The 15466-nt window shown below is 39.1% G+C and overlaps 2 protein-coding genes across 4 annotated transcripts; one reads left to right on the top strand and one right to left on the bottom strand.

The window, feature by feature from the left end:
- Positions 1 to 476: 476 nt before the first annotated feature.
- depdc4 (DEP domain containing 4) lies at positions 477 to 6747 on the bottom strand. 2 transcript variants are annotated; one of them, XM_051392596.1, is made up of 9 exons: positions 6509 to 6747; positions 4562 to 4985; positions 4086 to 4237; positions 3803 to 3998; positions 3441 to 3691; positions 3138 to 3280; positions 2711 to 2836; positions 2407 to 2485; positions 477 to 2046 (listed from the first exon to the last, which is right to left on the bottom strand). In XM_051392596.1, exons 2-9 carry the CDS (start codon positions 4828 to 4830, stop codon positions 1847 to 1849), a joined length of 1416 nt encoding a protein of 471 aa, XP_051248556.1. In that variant the 5' UTR covers positions 4831 to 4985; positions 6509 to 6747; the 3' UTR covers positions 477 to 1846. The 2 variants fall into 2 exon arrangements, with proteins under 2 accessions (XP_051248556.1, XP_051248555.1); XM_051392595.1 differs by lacking the exon at positions 6509 to 6747 and adding an exon at positions 5575 to 6289.
- A 329-nt stretch (positions 6748 to 7076) lies between these two features.
- Positions 7077 to 15246, top strand: tcp11l2 (t-complex 11, testis-specific-like 2). 2 transcript variants are annotated; one of them, XM_051392598.1, is made up of 11 exons: positions 7094 to 7232; positions 8291 to 8376; positions 9802 to 9982; positions 10225 to 10357; positions 11701 to 11821; positions 12018 to 12241; positions 12362 to 12498; positions 12666 to 12853; positions 13160 to 13341; positions 13477 to 13649; positions 13859 to 15246. In XM_051392598.1, exons 3-11 carry the CDS (start codon positions 9814 to 9816, stop codon positions 14119 to 14121), a joined length of 1590 nt encoding a protein of 529 aa, XP_051248558.1. In that variant the 5' UTR covers positions 7094 to 7232; positions 8291 to 8376; positions 9802 to 9813; the 3' UTR covers positions 14122 to 15246. The 2 variants fall into 2 exon arrangements, with proteins under 2 accessions (XP_051248557.1, XP_051248558.1); XM_051392597.1 differs by lacking the exon at positions 8291 to 8376 and having other exon boundaries at positions 7077 to 7232.
- The last annotated feature ends 220 nt before the right edge of the window (positions 15247 to 15466 follow it).

The following is a 15466-nucleotide window of genomic DNA, read 5'->3' on the forward strand; positions in this document are numbered from 1 at the left end:
TTTGTTTTGTGTGTTTTTTTTTTTAAGTATCACTTTTTGTGCAAATAAACTCCACATTGAGTCTTATTGATTCACACATTTATACCCTGGATTCCCTCAAGTGCTGCGCATTTTGTAAGTTATATAACCGCGCTACAGGGACACAAATCAATCAATCAATCAATCAAATCGAATTTATTTATAAAGCACATTTACGATAAACAACCCTTGTTGACCAAAGTGCTGTACTAACTAGTGCAAAGAACAAATAATGCACTGATTCATGAAACACACAAGGTTTTGTGGCACAGTTAGGAACTACAACAGCACTGCAGTGGATTTAAATATTAACTTAACCACAAGACCAAAACCATGGTTCCTAAAAGAAGATGTACAAGAAATAATATCTAAAATTCAACCGTGTCTCATACAACCTCATCAAAGACCAGCGAGGACTCTACTAGTACACATACACACAAAAAAATGGCAGCAAAGTCTTGTGAGAGTACATCAGTTAAACTTTTATCAGATGCGTTATTCCAAGAGAGAAAATAAAGCATGTTTCAGCATCATAAAGTGCATTCTAACATGATTTCAGTGTATGTAAAGAACAAAAGATGCTGAATGTACATTACTTCTGCATGATTATGGCTTCATGAATTAAAAAGAAACAAATCCAACTGAGGCATCATGCTTAACCAAAAAGAGAATTAGTAAAATATTCAATCAAAACACATTATGTCCAACTTTCAAGTAAAATCCTAAAAGGTTACAATTAAAAAGACATTTGGAACTAAAAGCTTAAAACCGCTAAAATTATAAGTCATTATATTAACCTGAGTTATGGTTAGCACTAATAAATTATTGTAGCCTTTCTGCTTTCATTTCATATTAGTTTTCATTTTAAGATCTTCACTGAAAAGTCTTCATCTCTAACTGTGTTAAAAACGTATTCAGCTACATTAGTGTTAACAGTTTTCCTTACCTGCACTACAGCATGCTACATTTAAACAGAACAGGACAAAAATCGACAACACTTGCGGCATTCAATCAAAGTGGCTGCTATAATAGTGTTATTCATCATTAATATTAATGCCTGATCAAAGTGCACAACATCACTTCTACAAATCACAGATCCATTTCCAAAGCTCAGATAAACCTAATTTAAATATCTGTTTATTTAAAGGCAGTATCCATACCTGCAAGAAATACATTAATTAGTCCACAAGCTGCAGCTCACTAATAGTCATTAATCCCTTTTAGGTTTGTATACTTTACATATACAGTATTATAAAGTAATATCTGAACAATGTAGTGCACAAAAGGAAATGCCCACTTTAAACATTATTCATCTTTACAACATAAAATTAGTGTCACTAAAGTATAATTAAAAATGAATACCCCCCTTTAGGCACCAAATATAGATGAGATGATATGTCATTCTTTATAAACTAGTGCAATAGAACTATAATTACACCTATGGCTTGAACACACAATATTTATCAGACAGATAATGCATCCAGTGCCATAGGACTAAAAACAAACAAGACTATCTAAAAATAAAACCTCAACTATTATAGGCCTCTTGTGACTTAAAGGAATTTGGGGAGGCTTCAGTCATGCCTTCGCAGAATTAATTATAGAAGAATCTGTGCTGATTGTCACCTAAGGTGTCAATTCCTCTCTACAGCTAGACATTAGATGAGATCAGAGCTGTGACTTGTATTCCAGTTTTTAAAGTATCCAAATTTACAAAAACAGCATTTTGTGCATTAAATTATTATTCTTCTTCAGTGTAAGCGCCGTACCAAACAAACTGGCTTTGTGAAGTGCACCTAGGAAGTCAAACCAATACTCTTCAGTTGTTTCAGAAGGTGCTGGACAGATGCTGGAGGAAGACCACGGGGTGATGTTTTTCAAACTCTTTGAGCAGCCTCCTCCTCTCCTTGACAGGTATGGTTTTGCTTGAAGAAACGTCTCGAAGAAGCTGTTTGAGGCTCTCCAGGGTGGTAGCCTCCCGCTGGTCCTCGTACTCCTGTGGCGTCACCTGCTGGCAGAAGGTGAACGCTGCAGCACACAGCAGTGAAGAGGACATTAGCAATAGTGCCACCATGTGGGCATTTATGAAGAACTTTACATTTGGGACATAACTCCTCATCGGCCCCTCGTACAAGACATTTTGTAGCAGATCTGGTTACAGATGCAGATTAAAACTTTGGGACAGAACTGTCTGTTGTACCTAATACATTGTCAAAGTCTGAAGAACATAAAAGCTTCAACAACCTGTATGTTTAACCAGGGTGTAGTGCAAAAGATTAGGGACCTAAACTGACATTGTTGTGTTTCTATGTACAGTTATATACATATAAAGTTTTAAGGGTTCTGTGCCTGTGTGTGCATATTTAGTTGTAGTTGTATTTCACTTACTGGCAATTGAGTCAGGGTCTTTTCCCTGCTGCATAGTCCTCAGTGTTTTCCTCACAGCTTCAATAAGGGATGTAGGAGTCTGCATTCATTACAGGAAGAAAAATAATGTTAATTTAAAAAATGTTGAATGCAAACTTTAAATTGACCACACAGTAGGTCTTTTTTTGCTATACTGACGAAATAACAGCTTAATAAAACTTCAATTAAATGTTCTATTAAGAGGTACAGGTGATGTGAAACATTCCCACTGTCTTTAATACAATACAATGTTAGTAATACCTATATCAAAAAAATAAAAGTGTACCTTGAAGAGCTCACTGCAATTGTCCATGAGAAAAAGCACCAGGGTTTCGCTTTGGGATCGATTCAATTCATGATTCTGGACAATTGCTCTCTGAAAACTGCGGCAGACCAAGGCCCTGTTATCAATCTGAAAGAAAACACACGAGAAAGTCAACGATAGATTCAAACACACTGACCACTGATACAACCTTAACACACCGTGAGTGATACTACAAAATAAATCTACAGTTAAACAATGTACAGCATAGACACTCAAGCTGGTTCTGAACTGTGTTCTGGTCTGTTGCCCTGCCTGTCAATAGTCAAATACTACATAAAAAAAAACGTTTCTACTATTTTCAATAAATTGTATTTCTTATTACGACACACTACAAGTTTGCGCAAAAGCCTAGAGCTGTCAGTGTGATTTGTTGAAGGAGGTGAACTACCTGTTTCTGCAGACGACAAGCGTCCGGGTTAGCTGCTGTGGCCATAAAGGCCAGTAGTCTCCTGAGTTCATCTCTCATGCTTGTCTCCAGCAGTCGGAAACACAACTGAGATGCTTTGATGGCCTCCTGCACCTTCCCTTCATCTAGAAAGAAACAAGGTGTGGTCAAGACAGAAGTCAGAAAAAGACAGAAGTCAGAAAATGAATAACAAACCACAGAGGCACAGGGACTTATGCTTCATATGCACACACACTTCTGCTCTGCTGTGAAGTGTGCAAGAATGGGTTGTCTATCTAGTCTCACCCAGCAAATTCAGAACTGCAGCATGTATGTCCAGGTGTCGTCCTGAGAGAAGTGGAGCTTTTTCCTGTCCACTGTAGTATTTAGCAATGGTGTCAAAGAGCAGTCTCTTTTGGCTTCCCATCTGCTCTGCCTGGCTATCTTCTGAAAAGGCTTTGCCACCTTGTTGTCCGAGCTGTTCCCCTGCAACCACAATCACCTGGTCGGGAAAGAGCTCCAAGCAGTCTGCTGCTGCCGACAGCCACCCATCCAATCTGTAATGGTGACGAAACCAAACATAATGCTTTTTACTGTCACTGCATGGAAATTCTAATGTTATCTCTACTGTGCAAAAAAAGCTTGACAGTATCCATCAGAGCACTGACTGGGGCAGATTAAGGGTGTCTGGCAGCTCTCTCTCGAGGCACGTGTTAGAGATAACCAGGTCCTGGGTGGCCAGAGGAGCTCTGCAGGCCCGGAGCTGAACTCTGACAGGAGAGGTCAGGATACAATCCAGCATGGGCAACTCTACTATCTGCAGCAGCTGCAGCAGCGTTTGCTTCTTCCACACCTCATCCACCACTAGAGAGGAATGAAATTGAAACAGTCATGGGCTGTTGTTCCTTTGTACAGGGCACACACCACACTGACAGACTACCATAATCTTACCAGCTTTGGACAGAAAGGTAGAGTTAGTGTGTGCTGTGTTTAGAGCTGGTGCCAAGGTTGGTCGCAGGTTGATGGTCTTCAGCAGCCTCTCAACCCTCCTGTCTGATGGTCCAACAGCAAGTGGATTAGAGATCGTCCTCAGTTCCTTCAGCCTCCAGAAACAACAGGAAGCATTAGGGTGGTTAATAAACACTCAGGTCAGGTGGATGTGATGGGTTATAAAGCTGCGCAATGTTGTAAAGGTATCAGAACGTTTACAACAGTGATGTTTTGGGTATGACTGGATAATAATGCATTATTATATCAGTATTATAGTATATATATATATATATATATATATATATATATATATACTGCTGTGTATGATTGTTTGTTGTTAATTTCAAGGCAGTGTTACTTTATGTTGCAATAAGGCTACTTTATTGAATAAAATTAGTCGGTTAAGCACGACTACAAGACTTCTAAGTAAAACCAACCTGGAGCTCTTCTTCCTTTTTATCTCCTGTAGCTCTGGTGGCATGTTCTCTGTGTCACTACTGCACTCCTTCATGGGAGAATTGGGTAACACTTTATACTCCAGAAAACGATAAAGGCTGCAGCCGCTGTCCTCAAAGGTCACTTCCTTTTCTCTGCGAAACAACTTCGTACCCACTGGTTCGAACACCTTGGCCTCCATCAGGGCCTGGCAGAGACGAGCAGCTTTGAGGCGAGACACTTCACTTGTGCAAAACACCACATTTTGCATCAAATAACTGAGGACGGCATCCACAGCGTCCGAGCCCGTGAAACATTCGGCATGAACGCGGAGATTCCTTCTACAGCGGCGCACCTCCACCTGGGTTTGCAAGGCCTGGATGATGTTGTGCCATAGCTGGGTAGCACCGAAGGGCCCAGAGAAACCTGTCAGGAGACACAGAGATAAAGGAAAGGGCATCAAAACAGGATGAACCTTGGGAGTTAAAATGTTATGTTGAACTTTGCACAGGTCCAAACTGGTTAGCCTATTTACGTACCTTGAAAAAGTATTAATACAGTGCATTAATGAGCTTGTTATGTCTCAAATTAAGGGTGAACATGAAGCACACATATTTCAGGGTGAAAAAAATCTTGCCCCACTCCCAGGGATCTTTATCTGAGGTTTGTTATCATCATCATTTCACTACTGGAAACTACCGTTTTCTACTGGAAACCAGTAGGGAAATATTTGCAAAGTTGAGGTACTTGTTCTTCACTTGAGTATTTATATTACATGCTATTTACTTCTACTCTACTAGAATCCAGAGGGAAACATCCTACTTTCTACCTCACAGCATTTATCTGGCGGATAGATTGTAGGTTAATGCAGAGTCCACGTCGTACGTTAAAAGCACGTAAAGCAGTCACGCCTCAACTGCTAACACGGTAATTAACGTAACTTTATTTATTTTTTACAAATGGGGAAGGGGTTAGCTAACTCAAAACGTATTAAGCGTTAATACTTAGATCTTACCATGCTGTATATTTTCACGAAAACTTCTCGTTTGGCTGTTCAACCTTCTGAACCGAGGAGTCAAATCAACCGCCATCGTGAGCTCTGCGTCTGACGTAAACATCCTTTTCTTCTTCTAAACGTAACCGGCAGGCAGCACGTGACTGCCCTCTGCAGGCGGTGACAGGTACTGCGACCCCGTTTTTTTTTTTTTTTTTTCTAATTTGTGATAACTTGTGAAAACTGTGCTCCATAAGTTGCTTTTCTCAATAGGTTGATCATAGTTTTTTTTAAATGAAATATATCTTCTATATAAGTTTTCTTGATTTTTTTTAATAATATCTTTTAAACGCCCCGAAGAATGATTATACAGTTGTTGAATAGAGTCCTGCAGTGACTTCATCTGCCACACATAACCATCTGGATGTTTTCTCATGATTTCTCATGGATCCAGGCCACAGTGCCCCACTTGTAAATTAATTTATGTAATGACATTCTCCCAGCTAAGACGGTTTTCTTTTTATAGTGACGCATTATAAAAGGGCACAGCAGAAGAAATGTATGATCTGTGATGTGTCACAAAATTATTTGATTTGTTTACTGATTATTTTTTCACAAACACTCTTTTTGACATTTATCATATAATTAAATCATTTTAATTCCTTTTTACATACTTTTCCATGGCTGCCGCTCCAAAACAATGGACAAGATGGAATGTTTTCGCAGTTCAAAGTGTTTTTTTTACCAATTTCAGACACACATCTCAACACATATAACTAATATATATATATATATATATATATATATATATATATATATATATGCTAAATATAACTATATAAGACACCATGCAGTTAATTTTACACACTAGTTTATTTCTATGTAGACTTTAACTGTGTTAACATTTGCACATATTAGTGTTTTTGTCACTTGAAAAAACATTGCATTGACTCACATTAATCACCATTTCCAGGTCCTGGTCTTGTGCATACACCGTCTTACTGGGAAACATGAATGGAACAGAGCCATCCTTACAGTTATTAGCTATTTAAAATTTGTGCTTAAGGCAAAATGTCTGCTTTGAAAAAGGCCCATTGGCCAAACCATAGCTACTTGTAGTTTACTTGTAGGCGTCTAAGAGACCTGTAGACACTTTTAAACACATATTTTTAACATTATTTGTCATTTTTCAATTACATGTAATGGTATTTTATTTATTATTATTATTATTATTATTATTATTATTATTATTATTATTAAGTTAAGTCGTAACCCAAAAATGAAATTATTTACCTTGTCCTCATAATACCCTTAATAATACATGGTGTTCGGAGCGTACCATTTGAACCAAAGGTGGATTCAAGGTAGAATATCGGGTTACATTTTCTTCCCCGTACCAAATGTACACATTTACTTTAACCTTTACCAGTTTAAAACTTACATTATAATCTAAACACTCGAATCTTAATCTTAAACCCCGTGTTCGCCATTGCTCGACCTTTTGAACACCCCTGTGTGTGAAATGGTTTCGCCTGTTTGTCCTCGGAGCCAGCTGGGTAACGAAAGACCTTTAAACAGAGAGACAAACATTGCTGCACGACGACGGATCCTTTCCTTTGAGGGCTAAAAAAAAAAAAAATTGTTTGGTGTCAGTCTCCTTTTCCGGAGACTTGAATGAGGTAAAAGTTGCCTTTTGTTGTTGTTGTTGTTGAAATTATAAATCTCTCGGCTCGTTTTGTTGACAACTTTTACGTTTGAGTTTGGCTTTGTGCTGGAGCGGAAACTTCGGCGCAGTCGTCGAAGGGTTCAACTAGCGAGCTGCTTTGTATGACTAACCCATGTCACTAATATTATTCGGTTGGTTAAACAACAAAGGACTGCCGTGTATTCGCTGCTGACATTGAGTACGACATCTTTAACAAATGTCTTCTTGCAGTAAGAGCGTTAAACATTTAGTCCTACCGCGCGTTTTGTTGGCCAGAAGAATAAAAAATGGACTATTTTAAAATGTGCACGGAGTTGTTGTTTTGGTCTGCTGCTGTGATCACGTGTTACCCACTGCTTACGCGTGTGTGGATGTTTTTTTTTTTTTTTTTTTTTATCCATGTGCATCGCAATGTAAACCAGACATTTTCCATGTAGGGATGAGGGACAGGGGGCTGCAGCCAATGAGGAGAGTCCCCGTGTGGTTGGCCCAGCCTCCCTGATCCACTGCTTTGTTTACATTATACTGCAGTCAAATCGGGGTCCCAGAAGGTTGTCTTTGTTTCTCCAGGAGTCACTATATGTAGCAGAAGACCTGCACACAAAGAAAGACATTCACTCTATTTGTTCATGTGACATTCATCCTGAGCATCTGGGGGAGTTATATATGGGTATTCATGCAGATATCATAGTGTTATCGTGCTGTATTTTCCAATATGCAATATATTAAACGTCAAATGCTCAGCTTTTATCTTTATATTTTCATACTGGATTTCATTTTACCTAACATTTTAGACTTCTTAAAGAGGATTTCTCAAAGTGAAGCAGCAGATGACAAAGTAGACCTAATCCGTAATCAGTTTTCTGGACTGTACTGCCCCCCTCTCCAGCCCTCACTCTAGATAATCTCTGAAAATTGGCCTGCTGCAATGCTGTGACCTAGCTGTCAAGTCTAGCAGATGATGTAATGAATGAGCAGGGGTACATGGAAGTCACCCACTCTCACCCCCTTGAGCTATCTTTAAACCAATAGAGCAGCGATGGGAGTGTGCGTTCATTTTTGGCAGCAGATAACTGAGACCAGGGACAGGAACACCCAAGGGTCACCCTGACTGTACGGTACGTCTTAGATAATCTTAAAATGGCAGAGGCCTACTTAATTAAAGGTGTTTTGTTTATGTGTTTGTATGTGCTCAAGTTCCACAGTTCTTAAAGCTTGAATTTCTTAATTTAATCTGCTCATATTTGCTCTTATTATTGCTACAAACAGTAACTTTCTTTATAATGCTAATTCTGTTTGCGCAGAAGGCAGACGAGCACAGGGACAGGTGTAACAGGATCATTTTGACGGTTGAGAAGCCCCTCTGTTGTTCCATGTTGCCCTGGAGACAGAGCTCAGATAGGCCTCGACACACAGTGTTCCTTTTATCCTCAACCAATACAAGCTATTGTTCAAACCTAGTTAGGGAAATGGGTTCTGTTTGCATGATGTTGTCAACCCCTGTGGCGGTAAACACACAGAATCATCAAATATTTTCCAGTGAATTACTTCAATATTAATACAACAAGATGGTGGTATTCAGTACTGTACTGCCGGTCAGCTATCGCTGTTTCCATGGAGACTGTCCCACTAACTGTTTTATTGAGTGTGACTGGTGTTTTTGTTACGCTCTCTTTAACTGCCTGGCAACAGCAACTATTGCTAAAGTGAAAAATGAATGCTCTTCTCACTCACTGATAGTCACACACTCTTTCTCCCTCTAACACAGGCACAGGTAAAACTAAGGTAAAGCGTACTTGATTTGGTTTTATGTATTTGTCAGCTTAAAGTTTTGTTATTGTCAGTAAATCCCAGGAAAAGATGAAAAAAAACTGCAAGGCATCGGTCTGTAAATTCCCCAGCTTTAAAAAAAATCGGGTTATAGATATCTAGTTTTATTTTTTATAAAGGCAAAGTCATTCTCTAAAACAGCTGGGCATTGTAATTTTAGCAGATGTTATTCCAACAGGAGTAAGCAGCACGTTTGTCGAGGACTATATTCATCTGTGGAATTATACACATTTTTTTTAAGTGAGTAGTCAGCTCAAAATTAACTACAGCATCTGTAGTCATGGAAAAGTTCACCCAGTGCAACGGTGTGGCACATTTAGTTGTTTTTAATAGTTTTTTTGGGCAACTATGGCACTGAAATAAAAAGGTTATGTCACACTTTGGCAACACAGACAATCATTGTTAGTAGGATTAAGTCATTGTTGGTTTTGGTCTTTTTGTGGGACTTGCTAATTATAAAAATACAGAATATCACCAGACCTCAAATGTAAGAGATCTTTTCACTGTTTGTTCAGTTCCTGTTAAGAACTACAAATAACTACAGTTTTCTTGACAACAGCATCCAAACAAAGGAGGAACAATAAACCTTCTATTTAAATTCTAAACCTGTTTCTTATTAAATTAGTAAAATTCCCCCAAAAACTTGTGACTTGAGTTAAAGAACACTGCTGAAGTCAACAAGCTAAGGGTTAAAACCAATTTCTCATGTGCAGCTGTAACCCAAGATGCCTCTAAATGATGAACGACCTGCCTCCACATCCAGCGGTGAGGACCAAGGCAGTGATGGCGAGTCTTCATCGAAGCGCTGCGACAGCATGATGTCGACCAGCGACCTGGACTGTTCCCGTGAAAGCTTCACCAGCGACTGCTCCAGCAAGCATTGCACGCCCTCCTGTGAGTCCCCTATGACCTCTGACTTGCTGTTTATGTTTCGGGAAAGGCACGCCAGTTAGTGTGGCTTCTAACTTCATTTTGAAAAATGACATTTATATCGCTGTTTTGTTCGTACTAGTTCCAGAGCCTGTATCTCTAATCACATTCCAGGAATAACCGCCCTCGCCACTGTCATCGTGCAACTTCAAGAGTTGTTTTTATGCTCTGACTTTTTTTGTTCAAGCTTTTATTTCTTCCCACAGCAAGCCCACCCAAAGTCTTAACCCTGGATGAAGTCATGGAGTCTGCCAGAGACCTGTTTCACCTCAGCTTAGCCCATGAGATCACTGTGAACGGCAACTTCCACATGGAGCCTGCCAGCCTACCTCAGGACAGGTATACTATAAAAAAAAGATTTTGGGTCTTTATTTGTTCACACCCTGACCATGTTTTGGGGATTATCAGTGAACTTAAATACCAAGGAGAGCTGCTTATTGTGTGTATACTTTGTATAAAGTTTCACAGTATTGACAAAGTTATATGTACACCTCATGGAAGATAAGTTTTACTGCCAAACACAAATGGGAGTTTTATGTTGACTGTGGAATAGCTGTAAAAGGGGTCTGGCAGTCGACACTGATATGTGAGTTTTCAAAAGAAACAAGACGTCGGAAATCCAAGGAAACACTGTTATATGTGCCCAAACTGCAAGTGAATCAAACAAAAAACACTGGGAAATGATTAAATAAGTTCCATAACAGCCTCTAACAAATACAGAGAAACTGCATCAGAAAGGAGGAAGTGAAGTCACAAAAACATGATGTACAGTCTGTAGGGGCTTGTCTACTAATACTTGATTTGTGTGCGGTGATGGCAGAAGTACTCAGATCTTTTACTTAAGTAAAAGTATAAAACTGTTACTTAAAGTACTCATTATGGACCATTTAAGAATAATGTATATATTATTGAATTATAATTATTGATGCATTAATGTATGTACATTATTAATGTTGGAACAGGTGGGGGTTATTTATTACTATATATACTGCTTGGTAGTTTGTAAATATAACCAGGGGATCAATAAACTCTCATTTTTATCCATAACAATACAACCTCCTTTTATTTTTGATTATATTTTGTTAATACAGTAATTGAGTAAATGCACCATCACTGTTGGCATGCAACCTAAAATGACCAACCCTTGTTACATTATAGATACATATATCAACAATATTACAGAAATTATATATTAATTACCCCCACCCACTCAAATAAATATATTTATTTTAATCAGAAATGCATTTTACAGTAAAGAGAGAGTACATCGTACATCACCGTTTCTGCTCTGCTCATTGACGTCTGTCTGTCTGTGTTTGTCTTTATCACAACTCTCACTGAACTGAACAAGAGTGTAAACAGGACAGAGACTGCGAGAGATGAGATATAGGACAATTATTTATTAAGTGGAAGAGTGAAGAGATAGACAGCAGCAGATAATATAGACCGCACAATGCGCTCAGCAATTGGAAAATTAGCTTCCATGCTCAATGATAGGAGTGTTTTTTAATTTTTTTTTATTCTTAAGATGATGCATGTTGGTTATTTAGTGCATACGGCACTGGGTTTTCTCCTTCAGTGTTTGGAGAGGTGGAAGAACAAAGCCCATTTCACAAATATATTATATTTTTCCTGACCTATGATATACTCAGCAAAACTAAATCCTCTATTTCTTTTTTTAGTATATGGAAGTTAGTTAGAGATAATGTCCACAAGGCCTTCTGGGACATCCTGGAGTCCGAGTTGAACGACGACCCACCTGAGTATGGGCAAGCCATCAGATTATTGGAGGAGATCAGAGAGGTCAGCACACACAATCTGATGTTTACAGCTTCACTCGATCTGGAGAAATGATTTAATTTAATAATAATAATATGTAAATAATAATTTATGATTCAATTGCTTTTGCCTCCTTTGTGACTGGTAGAAAAACTGTAACAAATACAGAATCATCACTGATTAAATAAGTTAAATAACAATAATTCTCCTCTTTGGACAGATCTTACTGTCATTCCTTAATCCGGGTGCCAATCGGATGCGGACCCAGATCATGGAGGTGCTGGACATGGACCTGATTCGTCAGCAGGCTGACAATGATGCTGTAGACATCCAGGGGCTTGCCTCTTATATTATCACCACCATGGGCAAGTTGTGTGCACCAGTTAGGAATGAGGAAATCAAGAAGCTCCGCGAAAGCACGGATAACATCGTGACACTGTTCAGGTCAGTACACACAAAGACAGGATCCATTGTTTATTACCAGAGCTTGTATTGTTTATCTGTTAGAGTACATGGACTATGTGAGTTGTATTTATATCTATTTATTGTTTCTTTACACACCAGGGAGATCTTCCGTGTGCTGGACCTGATGAAGGCGGACTTGGTCAACTTTACAATTGAAAATCTGAGGCCTGTGCTGCAGAACCAGAGTGTTGAATATGAGAGGGCAAAGTTTCAGAGCATCCTGGACAAAACACCTAGTGAGTGAACAAGAAACACATTTTCTCCATAGCTTTTAATACTGTATGTTTTACATAGTTACAAAATGTGTAATCTACCTATAATCTATCATTTTCTGGACGTTCTGCCTTTAAAGAGTTTTAAGAAGAAACTCCTCAGCCATTATTTCTGTGATAAACGTCCTTAGGTGCTTTGGACCACACCACCTCGTGGATCAAGTCGGCACTGGAGGAGCTGCTGTCGGCTACCGTCTCCACAGAGCAGACTAAAGGTCAGGGGAAACAACAGCGAGCAATGCCTGGGCCCTTTCAGATCCTTAACACTGCCTTCGTCGGCATCCTTACATGGGATTACGAAAGGAGTCCACTGCCTGAGGTGAGTGTGTTTTCAATATGTGTATCTAACTGAGAGAGAGAATATATATATTTGTGAAATATACAAACAGTTAGATTAGGATTAGATTTGTGATTTTTAAGGGCTGTAATTTTCTTGGTGGAAGTTGTGAATTTCTAGCGTCTTGCTGTTTAACATAAGGCAACTAAATAGTGAGCTTCAGAGGTACTGTAAGGTGGTTATCTCAACTTTGGACGGAGCCAGGCTACCTGTTTCCCCCGTTAAGATAAGATACTCACCTCTCAGCTGTAGCTCCATACTATGTCTGTTTTTGTGGTTCTCTTTTAGACCTTGGTGACTGATGAGGGCCGTCTGCGAGAGATTCAGTGGCAGCTCCAGAGGTGTCAGGCAGTGAACGAGGTGCTGCTCATTGTCTGCAGCACCATCGGAGGGCCTATCCAGGGTCTGCCCTCGCTGTCTGACCGTCTGAAGAGGATGACCAGTGTGCTGCTGGATGGGATGCACAGCCCGTCAGTTCACTCTTTGAAATCCATCCTAAATTTTTGCCATTTGTATTCAAACACACAACTGGCTATCACAGGTTATTTACTATATACATTGCATGAAATGGGTGCTTAAACCTCTCTTCTCCTTCTATTGTGTAGGAACTTTAACCTAGAAAAGGCACTAGAGGGCGTCAGTTCTCAGATCTGCTGTGAACTCAACAAGTCTTTAACAGAGAGGAGCTACCCTGCACTGACCCCAGAACTGCAGGCCACCCTTAGAGGCCAGATCTGCAGCATCACTCAGAAAGACAATCCCATCCGTACTCTCGTTGGTAAGACAGTGGGCAGGAGGGACTGTGTGACTTGAAGATTTGTTCCTATTACTTAATTGGTGTATATGTTATTAAACATTGGTGTGAGTGGATTTGTGAGTATCAAGAGCAGAGCTTTAACTCAAAAATGGAGCTGATGATGAAGCCAGAAATCCACGTGGTTGGGAGTGTTTTTTTTTAACTTCTCTTTGCCTTTTGTTTCTGTGCAGAGGACCGTGTGCAGCAATACTTCATGGCGCTCATCTGTGATCCCAAACCCAAGGTCAAACTTGAACAGGTGCCAGCCGGCCTGACCGCCATCAAACCTGAATTAGCACTGATGGGATCTAAGTTTATCTCCCTGGTCAACTACAACAGGACAGTCTATGGACCTTTCTACGCGAGTATAATCAGGAAGCTGATGTTCAGCGACAGCCCGCCAGCAGCAAGCCCTCCTCAGGACACCACTCATGAATCCGTCACCTCCAATTAAAACCAAACTTCGGCTCATTTAGTCTAAGGAGTCCTTTTTGCCATGAGACATAGCTAAAGCTAAGGAGGTACTACAGTAGCTGGGCAGTGCAACTGCTTTGCTAAGTCAGTGTGCTCCAATAGTTGGAGTTATCTTCACCATATTATAAATGTAATTTTTATCACTACATTTAGCAGTGAAGGCACCTTGTGGTCGACATTTAATGTGACCTGAGTCCTTTGTGGTAAATGCTCCAAAATATGCTGTCTTGTGAACATTTACAGCTTCAACACCGTAAAAACCAGTGTTACAACAAGCCGTTTCTAAACCTAATAGTGATCCTTGTATTGTACATTTGTCTGCAGTCAAACTCCTGTTATCGTGGAGGGAATCCGCAGGGGGAAAAGGGCAAAACCTTAGTATGTCTAAAAAGGATACAGTAAGTTTTATGAAGCAAAGAGGAAGAAGCGTATATATTTAGAAAAGTAGCAGAGTAGCATATTAGATTCTTTACATATAACAAGTTATTTATCATTGTTAAATTCTAAGGTAACTATATAGTATAACTACAGTTAACTATGACCACCTTTGAATAGACAATAAAGATAGCCCTTTTCCCATGGAATAACTCCTTTTGATTGTTTCATCAGCCAGAGAACTAAACTTTCCGTTGTCTGTTTAATCCACTGATATTACTATACAGCAAAGAAATAGTAGAAATAAAACAAAAAAACTTTTTATCTTATTTTGCAAAGAAAGAATTAAAAGTTGTCTGCATGAGTAGCTTTGTGTTGGGGTTAGGTCATTTGAGTTTTTACTAGTTAGTATTTGTCACATGTTGTATGTTCTGTAATTTTACTTATTTACTGCCAGTGGAATACTTGTTATATTGATTTAGTTGCAATGTTTGTTACATTTTGAGGTACTGTAGTTGCTACAGTATTGCTGTGTTGGCTGTTAGAACCTGTGTGGAAATGAAAGGTGCTGCACTCAAAAGTGATTTTGTGTCCAAAAATTTCCAGTGGACCCAATGATGCACAAAGAAAAGCAGTTGTGTACTTGACATGGAAGTTTACATGAAAATGTGGGAAGTTATTGTACTTTTCTTGTGTACCACAATTAATATAATAAAACTTCAAAGAGAAATCGACCATATCTTCATTTATTTGAGGACAGATTTGAAGTTTCCAAACAGAATGATACTAAAACATAAAGTCTGTGTTTGAAATATACTGTATGTTGGCTTGTCAGTGCTCATGTAGGAGCACACCCTGATATGTAAATTATGGATGGGACGATATACAATTTTATCCCAAAGCGTGATTAAAAAATACTATTTGGATTATACATACTGTATATATATATA

The sequence above is a fragment of the Dicentrarchus labrax genome, unplaced genomic scaffold (genome assembly GCF_905237075.1).
Source record: "Dicentrarchus labrax unplaced genomic scaffold, dlabrax2021, whole genome shotgun sequence".
NCBI classification, from domain to species: Eukaryota; Metazoa; Chordata; class Actinopteri; family Moronidae; genus Dicentrarchus; species Dicentrarchus labrax.

What these genes read in the sequence shown, in the direction of transcription:
- depdc4 (XM_051392595.1), bottom strand. Translation starts at nt 5,677, where the DNA reads ATGTTTACGTCAGACGCAGAGCTCACGATGGCGGTTGATTTGACTCCT. An exon ending in CTTGTCGTCTGCAGAAACAG is followed by an intron (nt 2,837 to 3,137) that starts GTAGTTCACCTC and finishes GTTTTCTTTCAG; the next exon opens with ATTGATAACAGGGCCTTGGT. An exon ending in AGACCCTGACTCAATTGCCA is followed by an intron (nt 2,047 to 2,406) that starts GTAAGTGAAATA and finishes TGTGTGCTGCAG; the next exon opens with CGTTCACCTTCTGCCAGCAG.
- tcp11l2 (XM_051392597.1), top strand. Translation starts at nt 9,814, where the DNA reads ATGCCTCTAAATGATGAACGACCTGCCTCCACATCCAGCGGTGAGGAC. An exon ending in GCCAGCCTACCTCAGGACAG is followed by an intron (nt 10,358 to 11,700) that starts GTATACTATAAA and finishes TTCTTTTTTTAG; the next exon opens with TATATGGAAGTTAGTTAGAG. An exon ending in TCCCATCCGTACTCTCGTTG is followed by an intron (nt 13,650 to 13,858) that starts GTAAGACAGTGG and finishes GTTTCTGTGCAG; the next exon opens with AGGACCGTGTGCAGCAATAC.